The 24126-nt window shown below is 38.1% G+C and overlaps 2 protein-coding genes across 5 annotated transcripts in view; one reads left to right on the top strand and one right to left on the bottom strand.

The window, feature by feature from the left end:
• LOC112460495 (acyl-CoA synthetase short-chain family member 3, mitochondrial) overlaps positions 1–17841 on the top strand; it is a 28562-nt gene extending 10721 nt beyond the window's left edge. For all 3 annotated transcript variants that reach the window (XM_025025200.1, XM_025025199.1, XM_025025198.1), the window contains 12 exons: positions 3880–4105; positions 11527–11692; positions 12137–12426; positions 12841–12937; positions 13271–13479; positions 13738–13966; positions 14437–14547; positions 14840–15039; positions 15191–15336; positions 15752–15974; positions 16900–17075; positions 17694–17841. In XM_025025200.1, the coding sequence (XP_024880968.1) occupies positions 3991–4105; positions 11527–11692; positions 12137–12426; positions 12841–12937; positions 13271–13479; positions 13738–13966; positions 14437–14547; positions 14840–15039; positions 15191–15336; positions 15752–15974; positions 16900–17075; positions 17694–17789 (2058 nt within the window). In that variant the 5' untranslated portion in view covers positions 3880–3990 and the 3' untranslated portion in view covers positions 17790–17841. The remainder of the gene's footprint in view (positions 1–3879; positions 4106–11526; positions 11693–12136; positions 12427–12840; positions 12938–13270; positions 13480–13737; positions 13967–14436; positions 14548–14839; positions 15040–15190; positions 15337–15751; positions 15975–16899; positions 17076–17693) is intronic.
• A 1667-nt stretch (positions 17842–19508) lies between these two features.
• LOC112460492 (eukaryotic peptide chain release factor GTP-binding subunit ERF3A) lies at positions 19509–24042 on the bottom strand. 2 transcript variants are annotated; one of them, XM_025025190.1, is made up of 7 exons: positions 23286–24042; positions 21981–22168; positions 21703–21823; positions 21112–21574; positions 20547–20853; positions 19713–20145; positions 19509–19603 (listed from the first exon to the last, which is right to left on the bottom strand). In XM_025025190.1, the coding sequence occupies exons 1-7, from the start codon at positions 23620–23622 to the stop codon at positions 19560–19562; spliced, it is 1893 nt and encodes a 630-aa protein (XP_024880958.1). In that variant the 5' UTR covers positions 23623–24042; the 3' UTR covers positions 19509–19559. The 2 variants fall into 2 exon arrangements, with proteins under 2 accessions (XP_024880958.1, XP_024880959.1); XM_025025191.1 differs by lacking the exon at positions 23286–24042 and adding an exon at positions 22776–22927 and having other exon boundaries at positions 19511–19603.
• Between the last annotated feature and the right edge of the window lie 84 nt (positions 24043–24126).

Raw genomic sequence — 24126 nt, 5'->3', positions numbered from 1 at the left:
ATATTTACGGAGCACGAATGAAAAATGTACGCCTGAAAGATGAGAGATCAGCAAAGCTGTTGCTGTAATACCTATAATAAAAATAAGATAGTCAAAGCACAAAATCGAAAGATATTGTAAAATAACAACGTGGTGAACAGAACAAGAAAAATATCGTGAAACAGAACGTAAAAGGTAAAATGTAAGCAAGACCTAAATAAGAACATATACGTACATACAAATAAGAATTTGCGCCACATAATTTTGCCCACTTTTCACGAGATAAGTCCGCAGATATTTTTCGGTTTACATAAACGGAAGAGAATCTCGATCACGTCAAATTTTCTCTATGTATATCACGAAAATGTCTAGCACGATATTCGTTCGCATTCCACCGCGGCGGAAAGGGTGCAACTTGCGGCAACTTCCGAATACAATAGCTAAGCGATGTGTGCATTGGCATTCGTCCCTTGTCGACCACGTACAGAAAACCGCGTCGCAATTCGATTTCACGGAAGATCGAGTTCCATCGACTCCACCATGCGCGGGGACGCCCGTGACACCTCCGCCCGCGTCCCGCGTGAACTCATTTTGCAACATGCACTTTATGAGATTTACATTTTCGTCACTTACGTGACGCTTATATATCGGCTGCCGCTCTACGTATAATGCAATTTGTAATGTCCTTCTCTTTCCCCTGTCCTTTCCATTTCCTCCTTTGTCAACCGGAGCGAAAGAAATTCGCTTACTTATCGCTTGTCGTAATAACGTAACACGGATCGCGCATCATTCAAACAAATGAACCGACCTCGTATACAGTCGATCAGTCAAATAACGTGAAAGCGCCTTATAAGATGCGTGCGTCTTTTCCCCACGTTGCCGGTATTCGCATCCCGAGCGTATAAGTAAATTCACATCGCGACATCTTCTACGTCCGCGAAATTGTGCTTTTTGCGTGTATCCAAGGAGAAATATCTAGCGCGTGGCGAAACGCGAAGGAATCAAAGGGAGGAATTGGAGCGGCGTTTGCGAAACGTTTCGTTCGTATACGCCGGGGATGCTGCCCCTGGGACCGAAAAACTGCACGAACGTTTCTTCTTCTCGCGTCGCGTCGAGGCGCGAGAATATTGCGTCTCGAAACACGGAACATGGAACATGGAACACAGACCATGCCGTCATTTGTATATCATTTGCACACAATATGCAACGTGTAGTTCATATGTGCATACGCCTATTGTGTGAAGAAGATCAACGAATATTCTCCTTCGTCAGAGCCAACTTGCGGCGATGTTTATATAACACACAGTCGCTTGAATAACATAGCCTCGCAAAAAGTAACCTCCTTTTTTTCCGAATTGGAAACAAAAACGAGGAGGAGAATAATTTTTTACACCTTCACGCAAACTTAACACACGCTGTCACTGTAATTTCAGTCATCGAAGTACTCCACCGTGACTTATTGTGGACTTTACTTGTAATTATAACTCGATTATTCGAGTGTTAGAGATTATAACGATTGTGCGCGTCAATTAGGCGCACGAGTTTGCATATTATTAGTACGTAATTGCGCTCTAAGGATAAAGAAAATCGTAACGCGCACGTCTCAAGTTTGCACTGATTTTTGTTTGCTATACGTAAATAGCATCGTGGATACATCGTAAATATATCGCGGTATTTCGACGATTCGCGTGTTAAAGGTTAAAGCTGCGTGAATAATTTCATTCGTTAGAGACGAGTTTGATATTACTGTCACCGGCGAAGGAAGAGAGTCGCAGTTCGTTTCAAGTTTGCGCTAAGATATTTACGACGACGTATTATTTGGCCTAGACACCCCCTACTCAGGTGTCAACTCTCTTTTCTTTTGCCTAAATATTTAATCACCACTTTCTTATTTAATCACCACTTAAGGGCCACTTCGACCAAGCTCTGATTAACTTAATCGTTGATTAGTCCATTGGAAATGACCTATCGCATTTGCCAATCTGCTTAATGAGAAAATGTGATTGGTCATTTCCAATGGACTAATCAACGATTAAGTTAATCGGAGTTTAATCAAAATGGCCCTTAGTCTGTTTAATATGCAGCTAGTTTGTTCAAGGATAACGATAAGTCAGCCTTATCCCTAACTATATCGAATAAGGTATTTTACGTACATTGTATTATATCCTAGGTAATGCTATCTATGAAATTTCTAAATTTTTGAAGAATTTCAAATAGCTATCAAAGAGATGCTCCTGCTTATGTTGATTGCCATGAAACCGTAGAGATAAGCTATGATGTTGCAAATATTTTCCACTCTTCTTTTGTGAATTTGACAACATGAAGAAGATGCTATGTTTCTAATTGTTATAAAAATTAAATACCTCGTTTTGATCGACGGCGAAAGAAGGTACGTGCCTTTTATGCGTACCGTCTGCTTGCGAAAACAGTAATCCAAATAAATTATTAATTAGTTAGTTTTTTATTTATTATAGATTAGTTAGTTACAGACGCAGTAATACTCAATTTTTGCCGATTATATAAAAAAAGAATTGATTTAAATATATCTTAATGCTTGCTATCATTATTAGATTAATTTGATTTCATTTTAATTTCATTTTAGTCTCATTTTAATCGTGTAAAAGAGTTAAACATTTGAGTAATTTAAATAAACAGTTTTCTAAGAAAAAGGAATTTTTACAACTTGTACATACTTAAATAATTATCTCCTTACGGTGTTATCAATTGACAATATCAACTGAAATTTAAATATTTTAAGTAGTTTAGAATTAATGGTAATTTTATTCATTTTAGCATTGAGCCCGAATATGATAAATTTTATTAAGTTAGTATTTAATATTAACAGAATATTTTAATATTTTTAATATCATATCTCTCTTGTATAATTCACATCGTGTAGGAAGGTTTTTCAAAGAATTAAGTTTCAGAAAAATAAAAAAGAAGCAAGAGTGGCTAATTAAATCGTATCAGTCAATTCTAAGTGTACTCTAAAGTCTAGAGTCTAGAGTCGCTAATAAAAGACTGACTTAAATTTTTTTCAGAAAATGTGTCACAAAATTAAAGCTACGATTAATTAAGAAACAGCATAAATTTGTTAGCACATCCAATTATAATCCAGTTGGATTCTGCCATTCATCTTGAGTTCTCTGCAGTTAGCTAGAACTCGATATCAAATAGTTATCATAATGTTTTAAAATTAATGCAATGACCTGTGGATCAACGATTCACTCAGGAAGCGTCACGTCACGGACGATTTTACATATTTGGCTTTCAGTTCTGAAGGAACGGCTTCAGTTTTCTACGAAACACATCTCCTGACACATCTCCTTTCCATAAGTGTATCTATAAAGTATGTATTGTGCATATTTGTCGTCACGATATTATAATATAAGTTACATATGTGTGTGCGTGTGTATGTGTTTGTGTGCGTGCGTGTATGTGTGGCTCGCGTGTGTGTATGTATATAATAATAATGACGCGATAAGAAATTTTAAAGCGAAGAAAAATTGCGTAAAAAAGAAAAAAATATTGCGCGTAAAAATATAATATCGCAATAGAGATTACTTTTCGATTTTTTATCACTACGATAATGTGAATTTATATTATTTTATTAATTTAATCTGAATCTTAGCATTTACATTTATTTCAGAAATAAAAGATTATGGTAAAGATTGCATTTAGCGATATCTATAACATTATAAATGTTAATTAACATTACGAATTGTCAACGTAATCGCGTATGATTTCCTGAATTTAACACTTTGCAACACAAATTGTGACTTAGGTCATTTCTATGTATCTATTTCTATGTGTAGCACATTACTGGTGCTTAAAACATTTGCATTTATAAATGTATTAATAATTTTTTCTTGATTCTATATGAATATTCGAAACGTATAGGACTTGACGTCACACCGTGGATGGACCCCACTCCGTGGACACAGAGACGTTACTGCTATTACAGACTGTAAATATCTGTGTTCGGACGTAGCTCGGATCGACAGTTGCAAAATGCTGCATCAGATGAATCCCGATTTCTTGGACGCCAAGCCCGAAAGCTCAGGAAAAACGTGCCTCGAGTCACGCATCGTGCGTCCGAGGATATCAAGAAGAGGAGACGGCAATGGTATATATTCGTTTTTACGTTTTTATGTATCATATTGAGTAGAAAGTGGGCTGGGTGTAAATTAATAAAACGGAAACACAACAACGCGAGGTGGGAGATACATTAAAATGCGTGTCGATATGTCTGTTACGTATTTAATATTTCCAGCATGGATAATTTCAGATTATTCTCGAAAGATCAGAATCGTAAATAATTACACAATAGCCCTTCGCGAGCAAGGTCTATAGTTTATCTTGATAAGAGAAGATTATTTTAAACGGAATTAATGAGAGTGTAAAATTAATTCCATATAATTACTTCGTCAATAGATAAATTCAATTTGTGGCCAATTACAAGCTTAAGGCGTAAATGCAAACAACACATTTCTGTTTCTTCTTTCCTTTTTACAAGAATATTTTATACGATTCGCGTCGATTGACGTATTTGAGTTCTAGCTGCTATCAATACAATGTCTTCTCTCTCCCGCATTTTGTATGCAAACATATGTCTGTATGACGTATAAATATCGGGTCAATCCTACAAGTCGTTTCTTCAATATAAATGACGAAAAGAATACGCGAATATAAACTTCTACTAAGTAATTGTATATATCCTCCATCGCTATTTATAATAATGTGCTGCCTATTTATTAATTTTTGAATCTTTTCGTTCAAAAAACTTGATTAATTGCTCTGAAGTGCAAAATTCAAATGCAATTTTGCGAGCCTTTGTATTTCCGAAGTTTAAATAATTTTGCAGGCCTTAGGAAAGTCTGAGACATATATTTGGCTGCGGCAAAAACTGTCAATTTAAAATAATTTTGTCAGCAGTTGCCACATCCTTTATATACATATAACATTGTGTTGTATAATATTTTCTAATAAAATATGAACATTTTTTGCCTTAGACAGTTGCCTACTGTCACTGGTAATATTTGACCATTTAAAGTAAAAGCCGAAGTAAGTAAAGATAAAACACAAGCAGAGGATTATTCTTTTGATATGTTAATTTTCATTGACACAAGAGTGTATTAAGGAGTATTTCTATCAATCTTAAATTTAAAATAAAATCAAAGATAAAACCAAAGCTATATAAGAAGATCAAATGGCTAATTTATGAGTACAAAAAAAATGTGGGTTTTGAAAATACGAGTTTATTAAGTTTGTTAAACAAAAGAATTAACAGTAATTATGTAGCTGACTAAAAACAAATATAAAATGACCCGCCGATATACACCAAGTAAAAAACAATGAAAAAGATCTCATGTTCATGTTAAGATAATTTTAAAAGTATTTAGAAATGGAAATACTTATACTACGAATATAGAAAAGTATATTCTTAAAGAGCTTGCTATTACTTTTCTAACATAAACATAAGATCTTTATCATTGTTTTGTTTTACTTGGTGTTTACTGTTTTATTTCTTACAGCTACATAACTTTATACATCAGATAGAAAGCTATCGGTAACTGTCAGACACCTACTTTTCTCACTGTTAATTTTGACCAGTTATGTAAGTTTTTAACCTCAGTTCTTCAGTCTTATATCATATATGCTTTACATTGATAATTATTCTTTTTTGCCTTTTAATCATACATTTAACAACTCATCTTTTAAAATTTATATACCCTTATCTTTAAGTTCGATTTTTGCCATAGTTTTCAATCAATCACTCTAGTGTTGTTTTATTTGTAATCTCCTTATGGTTTCTTTATTTGAACTATATCATTATAAAATTTAATTTTAATCTTTATTCTTGTTTTAATTTTGATCTTTATATATTCTTTTCTTTATAATTTTTTAATTTTTCAAAATACAGGGAAAGAGGCAATAATTAAGAACCGGCGCGGTAAATAGGGCGCAAAATTTTATATATTCTCTTAATCGATAGATGAATAAAGAAACGCTCGTATGTCAAAATAAATAGGAATAGAGGCCAACAATCGAGCAAACACGTAGATGTCAATTTAAAGTAAATTTAATAAACATACTTATATACAACGGAACGTTTCAACCGCACAGGGTCTTCTTCAGCCGTTTTAAATTAAAAATTACATAGAGTCGCGCAAAGTGAAAATTAACATGTTAAAAAGTAATACAGTAAAAAATAAATAAATTAATACAGTAAAAAATAAATAAATTAAAAAGTAGCCATTTCTCGATAATAAATGACAAAGCCGTCTGGAGTCACATCTCACATGAGAGCATTCAAATTAAACCTTGTATATGAATAATAAAATTGTATATAAATAAGTATCTGTGAGTCTATTGTAAAATGTAAAATTATATATATGTGAATTTCTATAGTCATTTCGCAAATATGCAGTCAAAGAAGAGTCCATAATCTATTTTTCGTTGGTTGGCGAAAACGAACCAAGTCAGAAGTTAAAAGGCAGAAATCTTAAGTCCATCAACGTTGTACGTTCTGAAATTCGATGTCTCAATAGTGGGATAAAGTCTATGTGATTGTTAAGTATGGACTTACAAATTAAAGAATTGCGTCGTGGTCCGAAACTAAGTGCTCTCGTGATCGATGTTCGCTCCTTTACGTCTTAAATAATAATGACAAGCATTCTCATTAGGCAAACTCACTGACATCTAACTATTTATTATTTCGATGACTAACCTTCGCCGTTACCTAATGAGAATGTCATTATTAAATGTCACTAAATAAATCTTTTAAACCGCGTCTTTAGCACTTTTTAACATATCCGTGGTAAATTTATGGAAATGACTTCGTATGGACAATACAGTCCTTTCAGATAACATAGATGTATTGTAGATCATACATACCTATGCCTCACGCTTTTTATTCAGAATTTTGTTTAAAAAGGTTAATGTCCTTGCAATATATTAACAAACTATGCCGATCAGCATAGTAATTAGCAACAAAATTGTGTTATTTAGTAGACTGTCTAAGTAGAATGTATCTTACACTTGCGTTGCCTCTCTAATTTTGACCTCCCCTTCTTTTTTAAGAAACAGTTCGGGGTAAAAGCATTTATCAATATTTCGCAGTGTTGGCACTGTACGAAAGCTTTACATTTTGCAACACTGAACATGTTGTTTTCGCAAACTGCCTTGAAAACACAGAGAACTTTACGGATGATTTCACTACGCATCCAGATTTTACTCGATATTCGCTCGATTAGCGCCGATCGTAGCGAATTCCATCGGTAACGGAGATTTATTGACGCTACCTAATGCTTAAATTAAATTATTGGGCGCATCTGCTGTCTTCCCGTTGCAGCATATCGTTCTCTCCACCTGTTCTTCTTTACTCCGCTACGTTACGCAGGTCAGATACAAATTAAGAGCACGTAGATATAATCAACAGTGAAATAAAATTGTTGTTATGCTTTCCAGAAAATGTTTTCCAATTTATTTCTACACAAATCGAAAAAAGATGACTGATGCATGTGTGCAATGACGTGAAGTAAATAATTCGACATTCCCGGTTATCGGGCATGATCTTATCATATCTAATCTTATCATAGCTTATATAGTTGCAAGTTGTAGTGTTCATTTACCATATGCTTCGAACGCTGATTATTCTTGAAACGTAGTCTTATGCGAAAATTGCGAAACAATTGTATGATTGTTAAGATATCAATATGATATATTTGTCTTATTTTAACAAATACGCGTGTGCATGGCGGTGCATATAGGCGTTTTGAAACAGGTAACTTATAAGCTTATCTCGAGAATGAAAAATAAATAATACGATTAACATGTTTAATATTAATATCATTCTCTCTTTCGATGTGTGCAAAGAAATAAATCCGTGGAGAGCTTACTTAGGACAATGAAAATAATCCCGACCGAGAGAAAACGACCTACATATCAGGAAACGGCTGAACGATCCTGTTGTTTTATTATTAACGCGTATTCTTGTTTTATTATTAACGCGTAAGTATCGCGTGTGTGTCGGGCTGTATAAAACGAGCACGCTTAAGGCCTAACATAAAAGTTTATCCAGAAACATCAAGCCTTTCTTCCTATACCAAACGCTAAATCGTGGCACAACTTAGATTTGACCACACAGAATCCAGGGATCCGAAAATCGCTCACAGCCATCTGGTTGGCTATTGTCACGACTCGCTTCTGCGAGTTCTCTCTAATAAACTTGCTTCCGCCGAGTTGCGTAACGCCCCATTTCTCTGAAATAAGGTGTCACACAACCTGATACACCCTGCGAACTCCTCGGTCTTAAACCCCCGGAGGACTGTCGCAGAAGACGTGTTTGTAAAGAAGAACATAAAGCTGAAATATTCATCGCTAGTAGATTCAAGTCGTGATTTTTCCTCGCCAGAACTTTGCACGTAATATTTTAAAATAATTTTTCCCTCTCCTCTCTCTCTCTCTCTCTCTCTCTCTCTCTATCTATCTATCTATCTATCTATCTTTCTGTTTCTTTCGATATAAATAATTTTTATTCACCTGTGTGCACCTTATAAATATTGTATGCTAATATCAATTTTCTGCAAAGTAGTTTATACATCTAGTGATATGCGATACGGTAGTCCTGTCACATATAATGAAGAAAGAGAATAAAGCAGTGTAAAGAGATTTCTCAAGGGAATGAACTAAATCTTAAATTGAGTAGATTCGATTTTTACGGCTGGAAACACGGAAAAAAAAGATGAGCTACTATAGCTAAAATAGTCGTAATATATAAATAACTAATATTTTTTGCAATAAGAGTAACATTTTTTGCAGCGAGAACAAAAGGTTTTGCTACTATTGCTAAAGTATAGCTCTTGCTGCAAAAAATATTAGTTATCCATATTTTACGACTAAATTTAGGTAAATTTTTTTCCGTGAATGCATAAAATATAAGTAAACCAATTGGGGAAGAGAGGACCGCTACGCTTAAGGCTACGAATATTTTAAGCTCGCTTACCTGAACTACGAATCTGTTATCACAAAATGTTTTTCCCTACTTAAATATTTAAATACACGTTTTCGTCTTTATTTGCGCACCACGTCCCGCGCTAGACTCGCATTCGCCGTTAAATCTCTAACATTTTCACGAGTCTAATTATATTATTGTTAAATATATAAATTAGAAACATTCTTGTATATCTTCAGTTAAGTCGTTCAGCTGAACAGTTTTTTAATTTAAGGCTCACGAGAAAAAATCTCGGTGTATATACTCACTTTTTACCGTCGGTTTCCCTACTCGAGAACGCGCGAAGTTTCACGCTGCATCGAATGCCGGATAAAATATATACATTTATTTGGCTTTTTGACCCCGAAAGAAACTTTTCGAAGATACACGATTTCGTCTTTCGTTATCGTCCAATACAACAAATTGAATAAATTTTCCTGTCATCTCTCTCGCGACAGATTTTTCGAATCTTCACTTAAACAAAAAAAAATAAATAAAGGAAGAAACGTAATCTACGCGTCGTAAAGAGTTCGAGCTAACGTCCCGTTTTCATTTCCAGTCACCGTTCCCCAGTCGCATTACATTTCTTCGTAACGGATAAATATCGCGGTGGCGGCCCCACGGGATGCGTGCGGCGGATGTGTGGTTACCGGGAGAATCGGAGTGCGACGAGACGAGAGACGGAAAGGTGGTCCACACGGTGTGCCCTGCGATTCTCTCGGATATTCGCGACCTCGCCGACATTGAGGTGTATTAAGACAGCGGTGTCTCGCTCTCGTCGTATCTCCGTAATTCACGATATGCGGAAACAAACACGTGGGCGAGGCCACGCGCTAAAGAAAAGGGGATAGAAAATTGCTACGAATTTCTCGTGTAAAGCGCGATGTATGCGCGGCGCGTTGGAATGAATTATTCATGCTGAGTAAAAAGTGTCGGCGAGTGTCGGTATCATCCGCGCCAAGGAGGCATTTTGAAATATACTGTAACGTCCCCGCGCCGTTAACTCATGATAATTAAACGAGGCGATAAGAAAAAGGGAGTTAAGATCGCGTTGACTGGATAATTAATATAGGATACATTGTAAAAAGATAAATTATATACGTAAGGGAATAAATTATACGAAATTTAATGTAGGCTCCTCGACATGAAATCTCGATGATAAGAAACGGGGGCCGAGAAATATATTGGCGCGCAAAAATTTACGTCGATATATTTTATATCGCTCCGATAATAAAGTAGAAGAAATAAGAATTTAATTGCGCAGCACGAAGGACGCGCAAAATTAATTAATACAAATAAAGAAAATATTGTAATATAATTGATTTAACTCTCTAACTATGTATTATTATTTACTTCAAAAACACTCGAGATACTTTACTCTTTTAAAGCAGAATGCGATCTGTAGTTTTTTACTTAAACACCTTAAATTGCGCTATGGAAAAACTTATAATACGTAGCAACATTTACGATACATTTATGTCCATTTCTATCAACGCAGGTTAATTTTAATCTTGGTTTAACTTACCTGTCATCTTTTCCTAGTTCTAAAGAGTTAGAAAAAGATTCGAATATTTTTATGTTTGAATTTAAAACAACGTGAAAAATTTCAAAATAAATAAGAAATCTTACAAATGCAGTTATGTTTATTGTGTAAAAATTATTTTACTATGTATGCAGTCAAAATTATAAATTATAATAAAATATAATAATTTAGAGATACTTTTATCAACTTTTATCTACAAATTATTATATTTTATTATAATTTATATACTTTTATCTACAAATTATCAGATTTCATTATAATTTATAATTTTAATTGCATACATATACTACGTTTACGCGAGCGTTACTTCTGTAGTAACTTACGAGAATTCTTTCGCGTAAACGGGATTTTCCTTCGCGTAAACGAGTGATTTATCGTAAGTTACTACAGAAGTAACGCTCGCGTAAACGTAGTAATAGTAAAATAATTTTTGCACAATAAACATAACTGCACTTGTAAGATTTCTTTCTCATTTTGAAATTTTTTACGTTGTTTTAAATTCAAACATAAATATATTCGAATAATTACGCTAGTTCTTTCGCAAAATATAAAACGTAGGCATGTGTAATATTTTTTAATAAAAATTCTGTATTTTTCATGATAATATCAATATAAGTATTCCGAGACACAACTAAAGTTTTACAATACATTAACCTACATGTTTTCCTGTTATCAGCAATTATTTTTGCAGTAACATTCTTTTATGGAAGATAAATAGTATTACGAAACGTACTGCAAAGTCCTTTAAAATAGAAAATGATAAGATATATAATACAAATTCGTTGTGTTGCAACGCAGTATTAACGCGGAGCTCACGGGAACAATGTTTCTTGTTTGTCAAAATAGGTACCATATTCGATAAAGTTCCCTGCATATTTCGTTGTAACGTAATTAATGATAATTTCCGAGAAGTCAAGTTTCGTCAAAGGTCGGAGGCAGCCGTCAGTCGTGTTTTGTGCTTGTGACGAAAAGGTAAGCCGTCGCCGTCTTAATTACTGTGTTCTTGCAGATTATATTATGAACCCGCATTGGAACGAGTGCTCTGCGTATGAAGAAGCATATAAGAAGTCATTGGAGTATCCGGGAGAGTTTTGGGGCGAGGTTGGCAGCTGTATTGACTGGAGTAAACCTTGGGACAAGGTTTTGGACAATTCCAACGAGCCGTTCACGAAATGGTACATCGAAAAGAATCATGAAAAGAATCGTAACTCTAATCGTAATAATGTCAAAATAATTGCAGTGGCAATTTTTTTATTGCCACTGCAATGAATAAAGGCTTTCAAAAAGTTCCAATTCCGATTAAAATTTTGTTTGCATAAATAATTAATTTTTCCTCTTTTTTTTGCGATAAGGCTCGTTTAAAATACTCGTCCTTAAGAGTTATTGAAAATCGGATTTTTTCTCAGAGAAGAATCTATTCCAGATTGAAGAACGTAGCTTCAAAATCATGCGTTACGCGAAACTATATTTAAGTATAGATATTAGACGCTTTACGCCACACAGAGAAAGCTTTGCGGAGAGAAACAGTTAATTAATAGAATAAAATCTCTCTAATGGCCTCGTGGGAGCACTCGTGACGGCGAAAAGGGCTACAGAAAGCTCGCTTATCTTTCGCGCAGGTTTGTCGGCGGTGAACTGAACGCTTGTTACAACGCGGTGGATCGCCACGTGCACGCAGGGTACGGGGAGAAGACCGCCCTTATCCACGACAGCCCTCAAACGTCGTTAATACGCAAAGTGACGTACAACGAGCTCTTGGAAAAGACGTCCGTGTTGGCGGGCGCGTTGGCGGATCTGGGTGTGCGCAAAGGGGACAGGGTGATTATATACATGCCGCTGATCCCCGAGACTATAATTGCGATTCTCGCCACTGCCAGGCTCGGGGCGATTCACTCGGTGGTCTTTGGAGGTAATTAATAACAAAAAGTAACGGTGGTCGCGGCCATTACGTTCAAGCTTCATTTTACCACTATACCACGTGATTATTATTTTTCACATGGATCGCAAAAAGTAGAATCGATAGTAAAATGTATGCAAAGTGTGTAAAAACTGACTACGATTAAAATTCGCATATTTACTTTCTTATATATATCTCGCATATATTTCTTATCCGTTTCTTTATTTTAAAGACTTTTTTAATCTTAAAAATACCTGTTTTTACATAAGACGGATAAGTCCATATATCCTTCAGATGTGTTTTAAACTGTCAAGTCACGTCAAACAGCTTTATAGAGACCCAAGTTGCATAGCAAGATATTTCGATTATTAAACAATTATCAATTCAGTTATGCAATGCGATTATACTTGTAAATACGCGTTTCAGGCTTCGCAGCGAACGAATTGGCATCTAGAATAGATCATGCCGAGCCGAAGGTTATTATCGCCGCGAGTTGCGGCCTCGAACCGTCCAAAGTGGTTAAGTACGTATCAAAATATCACTTTATACGAGATATCTTGACATATTTAAATTGCGCTTTTAAAAAAGCAGCAGTTCACAGTAGACTCCTATAAAAAATTTTCTAAGAGAAATGTTAGATACATATCGGATAATTGATATTAATATTTAATAGAAATGTTAATATTAATGTAACGCGTTATGTAACATAATTTCTTTCTCAAACAACGCATTGTCCCTTAAACTGTGCACAATCTGTCGAACTTCTTTCAAACGTTTCTGTTTAGAACTCTTAGCGTCTTCGACGCTTCATTCAGTCTTTATATTCTTCCTTTAATTCGCACAATTCGAAATGCAGGTATACTACTATGCTAAACGGTGCCATGGACATGATCATTGTACCGAAACCGAAGTGCATCGTGTTTCAGAGAAGAAACGTGTGGGAGGCTCCGTTACTCGAGTCACAGCTCGACTGGGACGATCTCTTGAAGCGGTCGAAACCGCATTCGTGCGTAATGGTCGAGGCTAACGATCCATTGTATATATTGTACACGTCAGGAACCACAGGTGTGTCTTAAGATACATACTCAGCTAATAGATAAAGAAACCCAGAAACGTCTCTGGGGATGAAATGACGGAATTTTATATCGTATAATTTCCTTCCTTTGATTTCCTATACTTTGAAAATTATCCCATCGTATTCCCTCGAGACGTTCTGTCGTCACTTTTCATGTTTATAATGTGTTACCTGTCTTTGATCAAACACCAAAATCACACTCCTGTTACGCGATCACGAAAACCTTTTTTTTTTTTATTTGATATCAGGGCATCCGAAGGGAATTATAAGGCCAATCGGTGGTCACTTGGCAACACTCTGCTGGACCATGAAGACGGTTTACGGGATGAACAAAAGCTCCGTTTGGTGGGTGGCCTCCGACATGGGATGGGTTGTCGGGCATTCCTACATTTGCTATGGCCCTCTCGTCTACGGCGCGACTAGCGTCATGTACGAAGGCAAACCCGACAGAACACCGGACGCTAGTCAATATTTCAGGTTTGAATATTTTTCAACGAAAGCAATATTGCTTGGAAAATAAAGAGAAGCGTTTTCTGGTAGGAAATAAAAATTTATCTCATCTGAAATCTAATTTCTTTACCGCCCTGTCAATTTTCGTCGGATTATCTCGAAGAAAATAGCGCGGCTTAAAAAATATTGATTCTACAAATATTTGTTAACTTTTTCATGCCAGTTGATAAAAAATAACAGTTCAAGAAAGTCAATAAATATTCGACAATTTTTTAATCGCATTTTCTCTTTCGAGTAATAATAATAATTCTTCAAAATATTTGCTCAGCGATTCCTTCGTACGCAAAAGAGATACTAGCACGTGTCTGACTTATTTTCGTTTTTACTACTTTCGTGGACTATCCTATGTTCGTGCGACGTCACGTTATCCCTGTATAACATTGATAATTATAATGCATCGATAATTTACTTTAAGGAAGTCTTCTCTTTTTTTCCAGAATCATCGAGCAACATAGCGTAAACGCGTTATTCTGCGTACCCACTGCTCTGCGCGTTATAAAACGAGCGGATCCGGAAATACTATTAGGAAAAAAGTATTCGTTAAAATCGTAAGTTCAAAAGCAATCCACTAACTGCTCCTCTGATCATGATAGTTCCTCAAAATATTTTCTCAGCGATTCCTTCGTACGCAAAAGCGATACTAGCACGTGTCTGACTTATTTTCGTTTTTACTACTTTCGTGGACTATCCTACATTCGTACGATGTCACGTTATCCCTATATAACGTTGATAATTATAACGCATCAATAATTTACTTTAAGGAAGTCTTCTCTCCCTTTAAACTCCCATAAAAACAAATCGGAAAGACGAACGGATTTCTCACGGACAGTTTTCTTTCAGCTTAAAAACGATATTCGTGGCCGGTGAATTTTGCGATTACGAAACGAAAGCCTGGGCCGAAAAAGCTTTTAAAGTACCGATCTTGAACAATTGGTGGCAATCGGAGACTGGACATCCCATCACGGCGCTGTGCTTAGAATACGGTCATTACACCAGTTTGCCCAAGTTTAGTACGGGACTTCCTGTACCCGGATATGACAGTGAGTCTCCTTGATCGTATGCAGGAATGCTTCCGCCGACTTTTCTTCACTATATGACGCTACCCTCGATCATCTCTTTGTCTAAACAATTCCGCTAATAAACTTCTCGTTCGTCTCTGTGCAAAATCACTTATAAATTTATCATCGACAGTACATATCCTGCGCGAGGACGGGAGCAAAGCGCCGCAACACGAACTCGGACGTATCGCGATAAAGCTACCGCTGCCACCAGGATGCATGTTGACCCTTTATCGGGCACCCGAGAGGTTCAAGCAAGTATACTTCTCGACATTTCCGGTAAGTAAATCCGCGACACGTTACCACGTGCTAACGCCTTATGCTAACGGAGCAACATATATTTCACACACATAATACGAACCTACAAGTCTACTTCTTTTACCCCCCCCCCCATTGCCTCTTAAAAATCTTTCGCGATCGCTTGAAAGCCTAAGTCACAGTCTACAACAGGTGTTTTAAGCTCTAAGCTCTAAGAAATTGGCCAATCACAGTTGATTATTATCTTCGAATTCGACTGTGATTCGTCAAATTTCTTAAGGCTTTGTATAGTGCTCAAAATATCTATTGTAGACCGGAACTAAATCAAGGCCAAAGAGATCTTTGCCAAAGAAAGAGACCGATTCCAAATTTGCCGGAGGATAAAATCGTTAAAGCTTACTGGGGATTACCTATATTCAATTCGATGCTCTTGCAGGGTTACTACGACACGATGGACGCGGGATACATCGACGAGTTCGGCTACGTTTACGTCACGGCGAGGGACGATGACATTATAAACGTAGCTGGCCACAGAATATCCACGGCTGCGTTAGAGGATATTATTTTAGCTCATACCGACGTGGTGGACGCCGCGGTTGTCGGTGTACCCGATCATACGAAGGGTGAAGTGCCGCTGTGCCTTTACGTTAGACGAGAAGGTACGCTCGTAATTTTTCAAAAGAGGTATCTCGAAAGAAGCGGTTGTTATCTTTAACATCGCGACGTCCGGCAAGTTTTCTAACCGTGTACATAAATTTCAATATAACTCAATATTAAGGGAATGATTTCAACTAAACTCCAATTATAAAATAATATCTACACTATTTTCTTTAATACGGACATTAATTCTAATTTCTTGTTTATAATATATGTATTTCTTGTCTGAAATAATTAATTTTATTATTTTATACTGCAAGCAGTTCTATCGGTTGAATTAATCGTCGATTAAGGAGAATTGAAAATGTTAAAAATTGCATAAAATTTAAAACAAACTCTTTTATAAATAATGTCAGCGTATATATGAGTTTGTTTAGATTCTTTTCACCGTTTAATTTTTGAGAATATTTATAACAAAGTTCAAGATTTTTTCAAAATTCACTCATTAATTTGATTAAAATTCGAAATAGAAACATTATATGATAATTTAAATATTCCAATTAACTTATCAAATAACATCTGTACTAATACGGAGTAAATTATTAAATTTTTTTATTGTTTAACATACGGAAGGAAAGATTTAAGATTAGAGACGAAAAATTTTACATGTAATTCTGTTATTTGAATTAAAAATTAATTAAATTAGATAGGAGTTTGATCAAAGTCTTAAATTAATTAAAATTGAAATCAAAGCTCTAAATTAATAACTGTTATATATTATATATAGCAGTTCGAGTTATATGTTAATCATATTTATATACATATGATAATTCGAATATTAGTTTGCAGCCGTAAGAACTAGAAACGATTGCAATTTAATTGCTGCAATTCCTTGTACTCTAATCTTTCTTAACAAATTAATAAGAATCCGAAATATATATAATTGCGATTGAATTTAGAAGAATTAACAGGGTACTCTTCTTTCAGACGCGATGAGCAACGAGGAGGAGATAAATCAAGAGCTGGTCGCACGGGTGCGGAACATGATGGGGCCGATCGCGTCTTTTCGCACCGCCGCCGCCATTACCGCGTTACCCAAAACGCGCTCGGGGAAGATAATCCGTAAATCGATCGCCACGTTGGCGCGGTCGAAGCAAGTCAAGGTAGGAACGAGTAAGCGCGATAAAAATCTTCGGTCAAATCTCTTTGCTATCTCGCAATCCAAGCGAGAGATCGTCGCCGATAATCGAACGCGAGTCGTTCCCCATTTAATCTCCCTTCGGAGACTCTGGGTAACACATATATGTACCATCAATTTAAATTCAGAGGACTTAAGTTTAAAAGAAAATCAAAACTATTTTAATTTCTATTTTGTGAACATCCTTTTTGCATTTTTTTTCGATATTTTATTGACATAAAAGTAAATATTGATTTATAAAATGAAACGACTAAAAACACAAAAAAAGTTCTCGACTGTCCCTAAATTGATACCGTGTGTTGAAAGGGTTAACGAACCCTCTTCCGCCCGCGAGCGGAAGCAACGAGCGCGTTATTTCGCTCGGTATTTTAATATCACACGTCGAGTCGGTTGATAATAGCGCGATACTTCGATAACAGAGATCTCTCTCGTAAAATTTACAAAAGAATTAAACAAACTTACCCCTCTCGCCTTTACCCCTTTCTGCTTGTCGTCGCCATAGTTTCAAAACTCATCGGCCCTCTCGCCGCTTCTACCGGGGTCCGCGTCGTCGCCATAAATTTCAGTTCGCCGACTTTTCCAGATTCCGAGCACGATCGAGGATCCAACAGTATTCCGCGAGATCAAGGAGGTGCTCCAGAAGCTTGGCTACGCGAAACTGGCCCCGGATCCTCAATGACCGCGCCTCGTGCGAAACGACTCCTCCGCGCGCGCGAAAAGAAAATGGAAAAGAAAAGAAAAAAGAGGGGGAGGGAGAGAGAAAGAGGAGAGCGGACAACTTCCCGGAAACAATGAGCGTCGTTAATTTGACTGCTGCAGCGCGGCCCCCCCGTCGTCCCCGATCGCAGGGTGTCCAACTGCGATCGGGAAAAGCGTGTGCGCGCGCGCGCACGCGCGCGGGCAAATCAAAAGGGTGAAGAAAGAATCCGTGGAAATTCTTCATTTTCTTCTCCCTTTATTTACGGCTCATTTTTTTCGGGACTTGAAACGAAACGGACGTATATTCGGGAGGGAGGCGGAAGATCCGCGCGCGGACGGTGCAAGTGGAGCAAAGGAAAGGGAGAAGAGTGCAAGAGGCGCGTAACGTGAAAAGGGACTGGACCGATCGCCCTGAAGTTGTCCGTGCTCGACGTGAAAACGCTCGTAAAGGAGGCGGGATCGTATAAACACGAGCAACTAAAATTCGCTCTCGTTAACTTCGCGAACGTTTACCCTGCGTGCCGAGAACGGGGAGCTGCACCCAGTGCATTTGCAATTATTCCATAAACAAATGTAGATAGGAAAAATGTTCTCTCTTTAAGAAGGAAAGTAACGCGAGTTATACGAGTACATATCAAGTTGGCGCGTTTCCTCTTTTTCTCTGGCCCCCGTTATCTATCCATTCCTTTGACTATATATCATCAAGGGTCCATTCGTGTCGCGTGCTCGCGCGAGCTTCAAATGAGTTTAAAGCGATAGATTGCCATTGAACTAGAAAAACTAGATAGCTAGAAAATACTGTAGGCGAGATAAACACGCGCGGAACGCATTTGTGCGCCTTGAATATTTGCAAATCCTATGTGCTACACTTGCTTTTATTCCATATGCTTTTATCTCGAATATAAATATATACGTAGGAAACCCGTTATACTGTGCAGGGATGTACGTGACGTACATCCACGTCCCTATTAAAATTATCAGGGCACACTTTTTTGCAAATTTGTTTTTAATGATAATATAATAAGAAACAGTATAATAATAATTGTAATATTAATTTTATAATTATAAATTGTTGTGTAACACTATTTTGTTGATTTATTCAATAAATTTTCTTTTCCAACTCTTACCACCACTTTAATAATAATTATTCAATAATAATTATAATATTAATCATATATTTCCTTAATGTTAAATCCGCAATCGATATCGATCACTTACTCCACTTCCATGTGTCGCACCTCAGAAGAATAAAAATATCGTGTTTTTTCTTGTTTTATTATCAAGGAGACACGGTTAATTATTTGATCATTATCCGTTTATAATTATTTCAATGCAAGTGCCATCATTCAGCTTATCTAATAAAAGGAACACACGCTCTTGAGTTTTTTTTTTCGATTGTGTATGTCTCCTTAACTATATAGTCGAATCTATTTGCTCTTGTATCAGGCTATAAATATTTTTTCCCCTTTTCCCCCGCTCTGTCCCCCCCCGCCCCACCCCCCACCCCGTTACCCGTTGCGTCGTTGCGTAGCACGTGGACGCACGTATTGTTTGTATAGCTCTGCGGTACATAGGTGTGAGTTGTGTTATATGTTACATTATTACTAAGTCTCCAGAATTTCATCATGCCCGTTCGGTTTGCTTAATATCTCGTGTGCTCGCCTTGCATCGTCTCATTTGTCACATTGAAATAATGATCTTTTTTTTTTATTATTAATCTGTTGTAACACTTAAGCAAGTTTCTTTTCCTTTACTCGACGACTTTCAGCACCTTGCCAATTGCGATAGTTTTATCTGAAATCACACAAGTATATTCATTTACATTTAAACATTATCGCGGAGCAAACAAAGGGGAAAAAAACGGCGGTGATAAAGGAAAAAAATATGCCGTCATCGTACTCACTTTCATCCCTAAGAGTGAAGCGGCCCATTTGTTGGAATAATTTGAATCTTTCGAGACATATAACTCCCGCGCACTCGATTCTCATTATAGCCACCTGGTCCTGTTTGACGAACCTTGGCCTCGTCTTACTTTTATCGCCCGATTTCTTGTCCACCAGACAGATCAGTGCCTTGACCGTGACTTCCTCCGCGGCGCAATGAATGTGCATGACCGCGCTGTATCCCGCGCAAATGATACTCTTGTGTTCTAGAATCACCACTTGCGCGTCGAAGACCTTCCCGGTCTTGATAGGGTTGTTGCTGTCGCATAGGACAAATCCGGGACTGACGTCTTCCTCTTCGATGCCCTTTAGCTTGATCTTGACATTTTCCCCAGGTCCAACAGACGTCACCTCCTCGTCATCCGACCACAGCTGGTCCACCGTTACTGCCGTCTGCGTTTTAAATTTAAAAAAAATAAATTATTCCCATAGACACATACATCATCTCATTTATGCTACAAAATGTAAAGCGTTAAAAATATCACATAATAAAAAAAATATCATTACTTTTCTACATTAGATTGGTGCAGAAAATGATCTGTATCTGTTAAATAGTTAATAGTGAAATTATAGTTCTAAAACAAAATTTTTATTGTTTAAAACAGTAGTTATTGGATTTTAAAAAATCTAAAAAGTTTTTCAATCGTTTCCATAAGAAACTTTGGACTGCAAATTTTAAAAAGGAACTTATAAGAGAAGGCAACAAAAAGTTTGCGCCAACGTAAAATATAATTTGGATTTAGAATATAAATTAATTCCAAATTAATTCAAAGCAACAAAATATATATACGTACCCTATTTGGCATAACGAGCAACGACTGTCCTTTTTTGGCTTCACCTGCTTCGACCTTGCCCATAACTACTGTCCCCATGTCCTTATATTTGTCGACGATCGGCATGATAAAAGGTCCATTGCTCTTGCGATTAAGCGAGGGTAGCGAATCGATAAAAGGTATGAATGGTGGGCCGCTGTACCAATTACAGAGATGTTCGGGTATCGGATCCTTCAAGCCGATACCGAGCTGACCAGAAACTGGCATGAACGTAAGATCTTTCGCAGGATTGAATCCTAATTTACGGAGGTATGGCAGTATCTTATCCCTGAAAGATACACGGTTTTCTATTCGTGTGAATCGATGGAAACGCAATATTATCTCATCATCGGTGATCAAAACACGAGCAAAAAATATATACTTTAGAAATAAAAAGGATATTAATAATTTTAGTAATCTTTCTCTAATAATTCTTAAATTTCCAATTGATTTCTCGAATAAAATCTTTCTATATATAAACGTATATTCTGACAGAAAATTTCTAAATATTTTCTATTTCTAAATCTCGTGCGCACTCGATGCATACCTGCATTCATTGTATCGGCCCTCGTCCCACTCGACAGTAGGATCGTCCATCTTATTCACTAATACAACCAAATGCTTGACACCCGCGGTTTTAGCAAGCATAGCGTGCTCTCTCGTTTGACCCCCTCTGTCGAAGCCCGTCTCGAATTCGCCTTTCCTCGCGGAAATAACGAGGACCGCTAAGTCGGCTTGCGCCGCGCCGCCGATCATATTCGGTACGAAGCTTTTATGGCCGGGTGCGTCTAATATTGTAAAGTGCTTTCGTTCTGTCTCAAAGTAGGCTCTTCCTACTTCAACAGTCTTCCCCTTTTCCCTCTCTTCTTGGTTTGTGTCCAGCGCCCAACTTAAGTACCATGTTTCTCGACTTCTTTCTTTCGCCTCCCGCTCGTATTTCTCTAAGGTACGTTTGTCAACCATTCCCGTGAGTGCCATGATCTGACCTCCGATAGTTGATTTCCCAGCATCTGCAAAACACCATATATAGTGCCATCTAACAATCGACAGCATAAAATATATATCGAATAACTCTCCTCCGTGAACTTTTCTAGTACATTTATATTTCATCTATATTCTTTATAAATTTATTACTTACCCACATGCCCTATGAAAACAACGTTAACGTGTTCCTTTTTGCTTTTAGTGTCTTCCGCTACTTTGACAGGTTTCTTTTTGGGTACTTTAACAACCAGCTCTTCGTCCTCATCGTTATCAGCCTAAAAATAATACAAAGTACAATATACCACTAATAAAATAACCACTTAAAAGAAATCTGTCAAAAGTCAATGCAACTTATCTAGAACTGTATAATAAAATATATATATCACTATCAAAGAAGTATGCGCTCAAGTTTTCAGTCAAAATTATACTTACTTCCTCATTTTCCGGAGTAAGCAAAGGGTCTCCATCAACTGCCGCTTCTTCCCAGGAATCTGCAGGTTGATGTTCCGGACTGGTATTTAGTTGATCGTTGACGTTCGGCGGTGGAGCCCCTCCCCCAGCAGGAGGTTCCTCAACTCGACTGCCAATTGGATCTGCCAGAACAACGGGCGTGGAGTTTCCTATAAAAAATAAAACACTTCTTCAAAATCTTCAGAATAATATATACTCAAAATAACACAAAGAGATACATAGGTTTCTCAATACAGATAACAGATTAAAAAGAAATTTGATTAGATAATGATATGTACAAGTCAATAAGTCATTTACATTAAATCTTGTGACTCTCTACGAAAATAATTAATTTACCAATCACTTTGTTAATTTTTATCTTTCCCTTCATGTCAAATATTTACGATAATTTCCTACATAAAATCGAGTTAAAGCTAAATATACATATTTTCAAATCTTTCTAAAGCAATTATAAGAAAATATACTGCAAAGCTACAAAGACAGATATCAGTTCGGCTTGCGTCCTACCAATGTTGTACACAGTACATCCCTAAGATATTTATTCAAACTTTGGCACGGTATTTTACCGACTATTGAAACTAAACGCAAAACGTAGATCAAACGTACACAGATAGTAAAACTTTTTGCGCCACGTCGAAGATTGTAAGATTAATGAAAAGACTTTGATCTTCAATCGAGGCGCGTCGAATGTCATATAACGCGCTAGATTACAAAGGAGCGGGACGTCATTAAACAGAAACAATCGTAATTAAACACCCAACAAGATGATAAGATATACGCAGCGACACAATCTCATCCGCCGTGTCTCGCCTCTCCTATTACAGCTTTCGCTCACAAGGTCCCATATCCCATATCCAATTTCGACAATGGTGTAACGAACCGAACTGCACACTCGGCAAATAACGTTAACGTAAAAAGAACAGTCGCGGTCCGAAGGCACGGAGGGCGGGGGGTCAGAACGGAGGATTCTTCTCACATACAAATGAAACCATATGGTATCCGAGAGCGTGACATACGGCGTGGACGCTCCGCGGGATCGACCTCCACGGAAACGTGACGCAACGAGGCGTCCCGCCATGCGTTCGCGATCGTTCCAGCGCGGAGACGGGGGACCTCGCGCGGGGGTGGCAACGAGACGAAGGGGTTATAGTCGTGGCGACGGGACCGCGTGCTCGTATGACAACACGACGAACGCGGCGCTCCCCCGCGCTCTCAGGCGGAGGAGGGGGAGGGTAAATTCCGCGATCAGCTGGATGGGACACTGACCATGGTGTATCTCGACGGGCACGGAGGTGGTGGTGGTGGTGGTGGTTACGGTGTTCATGACGGCGGCAGCGGCGGCGGCGGCGGCGGCGGCCGCGGCAGCGGCTGCGGCCGCAGCCGCGGCGACGTTGCACGGACTGCTGTCGGCCGTCGTGGTCGCGGCGACGTTGCTCTGTGGCGACGAGCTGATGCAGAAGGAAGGCACGAATTCCGCAGCGTTGACATTCAGGGTGGAGAACTTGCTCTCGATGGACTTGTCCTGCGACGTAGGCGGGCCGACGATGTCGCCGTTCGTGTCCGCCTGCTGTTCCCACGAGTCTGGTGCTATGCTGTTCGCCATATTAATCAGGTTGTTTCGGCGCACACACAGCCGGCCCGCTAGGCTAAACGGATAATACGATTCTCGCGATCGAGGGAGGGTGGGAGAGAACGAGAGAGTGAATGAGAGAGAGAGAGAGAAAAAGAGATAGAGATAGATAGCAGGGTGATTGGGACACGAGGTGAGTCGCACACGCCGCAATGTGAACCACCGCGCGCGCGTTCCGTTCCAATCCGATCCGATGATCCACCGGGGGGGTTACCGGGCTCGGGACGGGTCTTAAAAAAATAGTTATCTTTCCAGCGCACTCTTCGCGTACACACACACACACCCCGCGTACACGCGCGTACGATCGCTACTCCGCAGTCCGCGTGCGTGCGTGCGTGCGTCCCCCGTGGTCTGCTTCGTTGCTGCTCCTCGCTGCTGTGCTGTTATTGGTGCTGAGATGGTGCTGCTGCTGTTCCGCTACCGCCGCACTTCGACCTTCGAGACCGGAAGTAGCGGAATCGAGACATCGCGATTCGC

This window comes from Temnothorax curvispinosus, unplaced genomic scaffold (genome assembly GCF_003070985.1).
Source record: "Temnothorax curvispinosus isolate PA1 unplaced genomic scaffold, ASM307098v1 QBEX01010597.1, whole genome shotgun sequence".
Classification (NCBI taxonomy): domain Eukaryota; kingdom Metazoa; phylum Arthropoda; class Insecta; order Hymenoptera; family Formicidae; genus Temnothorax; species Temnothorax curvispinosus.
The sequence above is the reverse complement of the archived record's forward strand: the minus strand, read 5'-3'. Positions and strand labels throughout refer to the sequence as shown.